General features: G+C 40.8%; 1 protein-coding gene and 1 pseudogene across 1 annotated transcript; both read right to left on the reverse strand.

Annotated features, from left to right (window-relative positions):
- Positions 1–1,964: 1,964 nt before the first annotated feature.
- LOC137980820 (piggyBac transposable element-derived protein 4-like) lies at positions 1,965–3,704 on the reverse strand (annotated as a pseudogene).
- Positions 3,705–4,265: 561 nt separating this feature from the next.
- LOC137980821 (uncharacterized) lies at positions 4,266–6,385 on the reverse strand. The gene is made up of 3 exons (XM_068828237.1): positions 5,555–6,385; positions 5,172–5,331; positions 4,266–5,005 (listed from the first exon to the last, which is right to left on the reverse strand). The coding sequence occupies exons 1-3, from the start codon at positions 6,383–6,385 to the stop codon at positions 4,266–4,268; spliced, it is 1,731 nt and encodes a 576-aa protein (XP_068684338.1).
- Between the last annotated feature and the right edge of the window lie 3,615 nt (positions 6,386–10,000).

Genomic DNA, 10,000 nt, shown 5'->3' on the forward strand with positions numbered 1-10,000 from the left:
TAAAGAAAGGAACGACAACAAAAAAGGATGTCTTCCAGAAAATCTGTGCCCACTTCAATGAAACTTCGGAGTATAAAGTAACTGTTGATCAGTGCATAAGAAAGTGGGATAAACTAGTAGCAAAGTTTAGGGTAGTTGAAGATATCAATTAACAAACAGGAAAAGCAAGACAAACATGTAAATTTTATGACAGTCTTCAAGAATGTATTGGGGAGAGCCGCAAGATTAATCCAAGCTACACCTTTGATGTTGCATTTGTGGCCTCTTGATCATCATCAAGTCAAAATGAGTCAAATGCAGAATGTGATGATGGTGATGAGCTTGACGATGATGAAAGTGGCAACAGTCAACAAAAGAGTGAGGAAAAGAAAAAACAATTCGTCAGCTGCTGAGATGCTTTCATCTTTACAGTCGTACTCAGAGCAGAAAGAGAAAGTAGAAGAAGAAAAAGGCTCCTTACTAAGACAGATGCAGCAAGAAAAAAGAGAATTTTTTTGGCCAACTTTTGGATGTTCTAAAAAATAAATAACTGAGTTAAGCTTTGTTCTGCAGTGTAGAATCTCAACACGTTGAATATTACTTTTTGCTTAAAGTTGTCATGATTCTACTGAAGCTGAACGTTTTTCTTTCCAGTGTTGCGTTATGATTTTATTTATAATGGTCAGTTCCATATCTTTCTCGGCTTTGAAAAAATCCCAGACATTCAATATGTCAATTTGCACTTATGGCCCATTTTTACAGCCAAATGTCTTCCACCACACCATGAATAGTCAGTGTTGCTGAGAACAGTCAAATATACACAATAGGCTGGGCTTGTATTTGACTTGATTCCCCTTACTTGGAATCATGTAACTGATCTATACAATTTTTATGTTGTTTATTCTAAAACATTTCTGATGAAAGAAAAACATTAATAGTCCGGGGCCATATGTCAATCCCGTAGGAATGTCATGATCATTTTAGTTTCTTTGCTGAAATCTATACTTTGGAGCGCGCTGAATTGAAACAACTTTGTCACCAATTTTTTCAACGTTGGTGACGTCATTTGTTTTTATGCAAATGAGTTATGACGTCATAAAGTATCCATGTTATGGCTATAAAAGAAGCTTAAATAAGTAATATGGCTAAATAAAACTAATTTCTGATTGTATTTTCACAGCTCTACCTTAGATAAAGGGACGAGAATGGTTATTTCAGTTTTGGGCACCTTGTTTCGATTAATTTCAATAAGTTATGACGTCATAAACTGACATGACACGTTAAAAAGAATCAATTAATTCTGTTGCCTTAGAACAGGGAATGTCAGTGTGGTTATTTTGTCCATCCAGTACTAGAATATCACATTAATTTTATTTTCTTTTGAATTTAACCCTTTCCCTACCGCATTATTTGAGGAAAATTAGATTAAGGTCGTTATGGATACAAACAAGCAAGTATTCATGATCTTGGTTAACATCAAGGCAGTCTTAAATTTATGTTTTTGTGATCCTGGAAAGTTGAGCTTTCCAAAGATGGGTAATTTGCAGTATCTGTATGTTACCATGGAGACTATGACACCTGTCAATCATATTAAACAGTTATATTTTTTATCGAAAATTACACCAGCTTAGGTAAAAGCTCTACAGATTTTTCTAAAGTGCTCAAAACACAACATATTTATATCTAAAACATTGTCACAGATTACAACTTGAAAATATTTTCACAGAAATGGTTCTTTGACTGACACCACTCGATATTTCCATCCACAATTGCAGCAAAGATTTCAAAAATATTGCGCAAAAATAAAATACCTTACAAATTCAAAACAGCACTTTTTTTCTGTAAATTTAGCAGAAAAGAACAAAAAACAAGTCTTATACTGCTTTAAAACTACTGATTATTTTACACCTACAGTTTTCTCTTCCAGTTGGTTGCCATGGAAACCAGATGGCAGCTCAGAAAATCTTGTAATAAATAATGTACATTCATTCAACATGTTGTCTTGATCTTTTGGTTCCTCTCTTTGATCTTGTTTTTGTGGGATCATTGAATTTGAACGACTCAAGGGTGTGATACTGCAGGAAACAAGGTTCCACACACATAGCTCGCACACAGACAGCGCACTGATACACTGTGCGGACTTCCTGAACATATACAACACAGGCTCTTTTATTTTCGGTTTTCACCAGATGATGAAATTGACTTTGGTCAAACCTGGCTTCAACAGCCACAGGTGTTGAGGGCCTGCCTGCCTTCTTCACATATGACCGTCCCCCAATCAATTGTGTCATGAGATCTTCGCTCCACAATAAATGCATTCAGACAACTTTGCTCAAGGCAGTGATAAAATAAAGCCAAATACCAAGTAGATGTCTTCAAATGCTTCTTGTAAGTTGCAATGCGTTGATCTGCCAGGTCTACTCCCCCCATGAACTCATTGTACAGCTTTATTGCAGCTGGGCACTGGAACTCCTTTTCCACCCAAGCGCCATTTTCTTTGACTTTCCTTTCCGCTGTGTCCATAGCATTTCCCACAGGAATAATTGAGATGAGATGCACAGGCTTTTTGTCTTTCCACGTAGCTGCAATAAGTTCTCCCTTTTTCCTAAACAGGGAACCACCTCTAGGTAAGTTTTTGACAAGAGGGAGCTTATGGTCCATGATTTCCTTTGGCAGGTCCTTCCAGTTTGGCCGGACAGTTCCACAAGCTTGAATACCATGTTCCCTCAAAGTAAAAAAGAGATCAGGGCTGGAGTAAAAATTGTCAGTAAGTCAGTAGCCTTTATGCTCAAGTGGGCTCATCGAACAACAACCCTCTTCGTTTGATTCTCCTCTGTCTCCCCTTTGCGGCCAGTATAAATTTCAAAGTTCCAGATGTATCCAGATTTCGATTCTGCCAGGGTAAACAGTTTGAAACCAAATCGGATGGGTTTGCTCGGTAGAAATTGTCTGAAGTACTTTCTTCCTTTAAATTTAACCATCGTTTCATCGATTGAAATCTCTCTAGAGAGGATATAATTTAGCTGAAACTGACGACACAGTTCCTCAATAACGGGTCTTATTTTGAATAATCGGTCGCAGTCCTCCTCGCGTGGCGGGGCAGAGTTATTGTCAACAAAATGTAAAAAGCGTAAAATGCTTCCAAACCGTTCCCTAGGCATGGTTTGTCCAAAGCCAGGAGTCGAGGTTATTTTATTTCTCTCCCAGTAAGCAGAGATCGACGGTTTTTGCACGAGTCCCATTGCAAAATACAAGCCAAGCCATGTGCGGAACTTGTCTATTGTCAGCTCCCTCCAACGAAGGTCCTTGCCCAAACGCTGTTGTTCCTGCCGAGCGTATCTATTAGTTTCGCGGACAATCAAGCAATATAAACGTTCGGTGAAAAACAACTTGAAGAAGTCGATTGCCTTCTTGTTGGCCAGTAAATTTCTGACTGGACCACATTGCTTATCAAAGGGAATATCTGTCTGAAGAGTCAGATTTTCACTCCAAACTAGTTCTTCCTCGTCAGATGATTCGCCCTCACTATCTTCTCCGTCACTTTCATCGTGGGCAAATAAACTGGCATCTTCCTCGTCAGATTCTCGTTCGTGGTCTCCACGTGCAAAGAACGAAAGCAGCATTTCATCCACATCGAAGCCTTCAAATTCAGTTTCTTCTTCGTCTGACACTAAAAAATCCAAGTCCTCACCTTCTAAATCATGAGAACAGGAAGCAGACGCCATTTTTAAAAAGCAACAGTCGAAAAATTCCCAAAAAACGCTTTCAAATTACTACTAACAAACTGCTCAAATCGCTTCAATCGAAGGGTAAATCATTATTGTTTCTGTAAGCAATTGTTTTAGTAACTTAATAATAACTTTATTTATATAGCGCTCATATCCATGTATCGCTGTCCATGGCGTTTTACAATTTACAATTTACAGTAATTTGAATAAAAACGATTTAAAAGCACTAAATTCTATGGAATATTATTATACAATAAATATTATTAATTCTAAAAACGATCTATAAAAATATTCTTATTTCAAACAACAATTATTGAAATGATAATGATAAAATCAAATGATGAAAGAAATATCAAACCAGGCGATAAAAAACGAAAATGATTAAAAAGAATCAAATAACTAATTAAATTTTTTATTATCAAGAAATAATGTAAAAAGAAACGTTTTGAGTCTGCTTTTAAAACTAGCAACTGAGGAGCAAGAACGAATGTTCAAAGGTAACCTATTCCAAAGTCTCGGAGCAGCGGAAGAAAAGGACCGAAAACCATAAGTGGTGAGCTAAGCTCTAGGTTCAACAAGAAGTTTATTTGTAACAGAGCGGAGAGAGTAGCAAGGGGAACGATAAGAAAGAAGATCAGACAGATAGCAAGGAGCCACACCATTTAAGGCCTTATAAGTGAGCAGAAGCAACTTGAAGATAACCCTATAGTATACAGGAAGCCAATGAACATCAATCAACACAGGGGTGATGTGATCAAACTTCCTTGTAAAAGTAACAACACGAGCAGCAGAATTCTGAACGTGCTGTAGCCTGTCAACAAGATATTTAGGGAGCCCATAAAGAAGAGCATTACAATAATCGAGTCTGGAAGAAATGAAAGCGTGAACAATAGTGTGAGCAGCATTAGTAATAAGATATTTTCTAATAGAAGACAGATTTCTTAAGTGAAAGTAAGACGACTTGCAAATCTTGCTGACTTGAAGTTCCCCAGTCATGCATTCATCGAAAACTATTCCCAAATTAACAGCAGAAGTACAAGGGACAATAGTTTCCCCACAAACTACGATCTCATCTAATGGAGGGCGACTAAGAAACCTAGAGTGGATGCACATCAGCTCTGTCTTATCATGATTTAGCTTCAAACCATTAGCAAGCATCCACGATGAAATGTCAGTGAGACATTGCTCCAAAGACTGTCTCGATTGTGCAAGCTGTTGGTTACCCTTAAACGACAAAGACAACTGAGAATCATCAGCGTAAAAATGATAACTAACATTATGACCCTTAACAACGTCAGCTAATGGAGAAGTATAGAGCAAGTAAAGAAGAGGCCCTAGTACTGAGCCCTGTGGCACTCCAACATCAAGGTTGACAAGACACGAGGAAGACTCATTGATACCAACGATTCGTGAGGTACGAACTAAACCAGCTTAGAACAACATCCCTGACACCAAAACGATTACCAAGTCTATCAAGTAAGACATCATGAACAACTGTATCAAACGCAGCTGACATATCAAAGAAAATCAGAATGACACAGTTGCCAGCATCAACAGATTGAAGGATGTCGTTGTGGATACGTACCAAAGCCGTTTCAGTGCTGTGCATGGCTTTATACGCCGACTGAAACAAATCATGAAGATCATGTTCAGCAAGATAACAATTAAGCTGATATGCAACAGCCTTTTCGATCAGTTTAGATAAAAACTGAAGATTTGAAACAGGACGGAAATTTGAAAAAAACTTCATGATCAGCATTAGCTTTTTTAAGAATAGGAGTGAGTTTGGCCACTTTAAGAGAATCAGGAAACACACCTTTAGACAGAGAAAGGTTGATAATTCTCACCAAAGTAGGTAAAAAAGAATCCAGACACTTTAACAAAAGAGAGGCAGGAATTGGATCAAGACTGCACGATTTCACTGACGACCCTATTAGGCGTGAAACATCATCTTCGCTCACTGCTTTAAAACAACAAAAAGCAGATGAGCAGGTGATAATATCTAATTGCGATAGAACTGTGTCAGGAACAGCTGAAAACCCCTGTCTAATGCCCTTTATTTTATCAGTGAAAAACTGAATAAAAGAGTTAGCCAGGCAAGTATCATCAGAACTAGGAGGATACTGTGGGCTCTGTTTAGGATAGAGCAAATTAGAAACAGTTTTGAAAAGAGAGTGTTGGTCATTCTCATTATCAGCAACTACACTGTTAAAATACTGCTGTTTAGATAAAAACAGCATCTTGTTTACCACAGCACATTGCTTAGAAAATTTCTGCTTGTCAGAAGGAAGTCCAGTGGACCTCCATCGACGTTCGTACCTTCGCCTAACTTTCTTCTGGAGGTCAATTTCAGGCGTGTACCAAGGCGCTTTTTTAACACGAACAGTAACAGCTCTACGCTTTAGTGGAGCATGCGTGTTGAGTGTAGAGGCAAGCACCTCATGATAGTGTGAAACCAGCTTAGATATATCAGAATTATCAACACAAGCGAGAGAGACACTGATATCACGCTTGAAAGAATCAAGGTAGATAGATTTTAGATTTCTAAAATTGACAAATTTCGTCTTACTAAGAGGCTTAACAAGATTGAGATGGCAGAGAACAGGAGAATGATCAGAGATGACTATATCAGATGTACATACATCAGATACAAACAAGTCGTCGGAGCGAGTGATCATAAGATCAAGGGTGTAACGACCGACCAACACGAACGCATTCACTTATGGGTGTATTTTGGACCCACTAAAGTGGATTTCAATTATCCAAGTAAACTGTGACGTCATACGTTCATCGACTACTGAAGATTTAGAGGTATCATATCACTTGACTAAATTGTACACTACCAACTACAATATCAACTGTCAATGCTAAAGTATCCGCAAGTACCATTAGCCAGTTTTTACCTCATCACACAATGGCATAGTCAGAATACTCCTCTCTTCTTTGGCACAGTCTATAAAACAAGATCCTCATCGTCACTATCCACGGTTTGAACAGTGACTTCTTCAGCATTTCTGTTTTCACAATTTGACTCACAGGAACAGCACATGTCCGTACATTTCAAGCTGTGTTTTCTGCATGAACAGCTTAAAGTGGTGCAACTTCCTCTACATCCGCACTTCACCAATTCCAGGGCAGCCTTGGGTGCAGGGGGAAGGGTGGCTGGGATAGCCTGCTGTTGCTCACCATCTTGACTCCATCCATGAGATGTTGGCGCAGGAAGATCCGGGTATGGAGAACCACATTCCTTCCACACTAACTCAACATAGTTGGCTCTTTTAATCATCTGCTGAAGAGCAGCCTTCATCGGTGGCAAATTCTTGTCCGCATATTGCTTCTTGCTGAACAAAAACTAACGCAGTTCCTTTACAGTTACAATCTGGACTGACGGCAGGTACAGCCGGCACATGCACAGCTCAAGCATCCTAGACACGCAGTCTTCAACATGCGCAGAGCTTCCAAGCCTTGCAAATTTTTCCAAAACTTGTTCATCAGCTTTCTTTAAGGCATTCCAGCAGGAGACTTTAGACTTGCCACATATTGTTCCCGTTTGATCACAACCACTCAATGCGTGAAATCCTGGTAATGCCGCCACAACGCGACCCCCTCCAGCGTTGTACAGAGGACCCAGTGGAATTGATCGACGCTTAGCTCCTGTGCCAGCTACTATGGACGTTTCTTTGCATAGACTTGTATTCTTCCATAAGGCCAGTATCAATACATCCATATCGGGGCTCTGAATACAGAGGGATGCTGCTCCTCTCCGTAGGATGGATGGCATGTAGAAGCATGCGTGTGTCAGCTTCTTCTTGGGTGGTGTTCAAGTGATGAACAGATAAATTGTTGGACCTGCATTGACTCTTTAAAGTTACCACATAGGTCTTTTGCGAGTCCCTCGTACACTCGAGGATATATGATGCAAAGTACATGGCCAACGATTCCTTGTTGACATTACTGCTTAGCAGCTGCTTGAGAGTGATCTTTTCAATGACTGCACCACCGGAGATTTGGTACACCATGGGCCTGTTGCAACCTTGGCGAAACTGGCGAATTCCCTGCTTGAGAGAATTTGGAATGTCACAACGATCAAAAACGATGTGGACCTCGTCACATTCCTTGGACCTATTGTCGATGATCTCAAGAAAATGACTGGCGAGATCACGGCCGTACTGTCAATGATAACAACGTTCTTTCCTGCATGCTGGCGCCGATCTTCTTCCTGGTCAGTACGTTGGTCGGGGAGCGAACTCTCCAGGATGCTCATGAGCTTACTCTTGCCAACCCAATGGCAAAGGTCACCATCAGAATTGAACAGCACTCTGGGAAATGCAGCCAACTCGAATTCACTGATGCTCTCCTTGAGATCGATTTCAGGTCTGGAAAGAACCACGACGAGAAAACGTGCAAACAAAGCCCTGTCGTCCTTTAGAGCAACAACACCAGATGCTGTTTTACTCTTCTTTTTCTCTCTTGTGGTCTTCCGAGTGTGAAGGTTCACTTTCTTCATTGGACTCCAAACACTTAGTTTACGCTCAACGATCCTTTCTTTTACAAAGGTATTGAAAAGGTTCTGACCAATCTGATCACGCTCGAGAACTGCTTCTTTTACTGTCACTGGCATAACAGCCTTTGTGATCATATTGATCAGTTCATTTTCCTCATTAACAAATGGATCATTTTCTTTAAATACCTCTTTCAGCTCCTTCACATTCTCCTCGTAACAGGTAATAACAGCCTCTGACAAATCATGGTGATACGTGAAGCTGTGAGTTTGTAATCCAACTATGGCCTCTGTTTGAGTAGCAAGGCAATGCAATTCTGGAGCAATAAGAAACCATCTTGCCATAGCGGCTGGTTGCTGGGTCAAACCCTTGAGGCCACCTCGGATCTTCATGGTTTTGTTTACATGCCCAATTGCATGGTCTGGACCTATGGCGCAAAAAGGTATGTCATTCTTGTTGACGCAGAAATTTCCACTCATGAATTCTTCATGTATGTCGGGATCAGTCGATTCGAGGAGTTCCATTTGTGCCAAGTAGAGAGGTACCATTCGTGCATAGTTAAGTCGATCATGCGTGAAGAAATACTTGCAGAAGGCCTTTTCTTCCAGTCAAAGTCGTGTATCTTCTCCTTGAACTTCCCTGACTCCATTGCTTTAAGGATCTCTTGATGGTGTTTACCAAACGCGCCGTATTTGCCCTCCTGGCTGGATGCATTCATTGTGTAAGAAGCATGACTCATACTCGGAAAGTTAGCGCCACTCTCTTCTTTCTCCGTCTTCAAAAATGCCTCAACGTGCAAGTCACAGAGAGCAGAGTATGTCATACTGTGTGCTGTCAAGGCACGTTTCATATGATTCCCTTCAAGAATTTGTTGCTTCGTAGTGGATCCATATATCCCAGCTTCTACCCACGCGTCATCAAAGCCACTGTCTTCAATGGATGACCCAAGAGCACGCAGTGCTGCCATAACAGTATGCATCTCGCCAAGCCGGAAAACAAGGTGATCTAATGCAGGCACGGTATGCATCTGTAGCTTCACGGCCTTTTCATAAAGTTGAAGATCAAAGGTTATCACAGGCGTGTGGCCCTCCCCTATATTCTGTGCTTGCTTCAACACAGTTAACATGGTACTCCACTCCTGGGCAGGCGCTGCTAGTAAAGGCATCATGGCAACAATGGTGAGTGGTAGTTTCGCTGGACTTACTGTAGAATTGTACGCTGCCCACGTAGGGATCTTCGGATTGTTGCATTGTAATCTTGCCATTGATTGCCCTACCGACCATGCGAAATCATCTAGCCCCGCTGCATCAGTGACATCTGACGATGGGGTCGTGTCCAGCCTGCCATACTGAGGACATTTTGGCTGTGCGTTACTTGGAACATGACATAGCAGCAGTTCTGCATTTGGTATAGAGCTCGATGGGAGAGATTTACATGTTGGATGCTTAGTATGATCTAATGAAAGTTCAGGCGAGTAGTCTGTTTTCCTCTGAAAGACAACCATTGCTGTCGCATGCAAGAGTGTTTTTTCCGTCAGGAGTGTCCTCTGAAAAATCGGAATTGTCAACAGCAAAGTAGATAAATTGGCCTTTGGGTAATGCTGGGGGTATATGGGCGCTGCTAGTAAAGGCATCATGGTAACAATGGTGAGTGGTAGTTTCACTGGACTTACTGTAGAATTGTACGCTGCCCACGTAGGGATCTTTGGATTGTTGTATTGTAATCTTGCCATTGATTGCCCTACCAACCATGGTGAGTGGTAGTTTTGCTGGACTTACTGTAGAATTGTAC

This window comes from Montipora foliosa, chromosome 12 (genome assembly GCF_036669935.1).
Source record: "Montipora foliosa isolate CH-2021 chromosome 12, ASM3666993v2, whole genome shotgun sequence".
NCBI lineage: Eukaryota > Metazoa > Cnidaria > Anthozoa > Scleractinia > Acroporidae > Montipora > Montipora foliosa.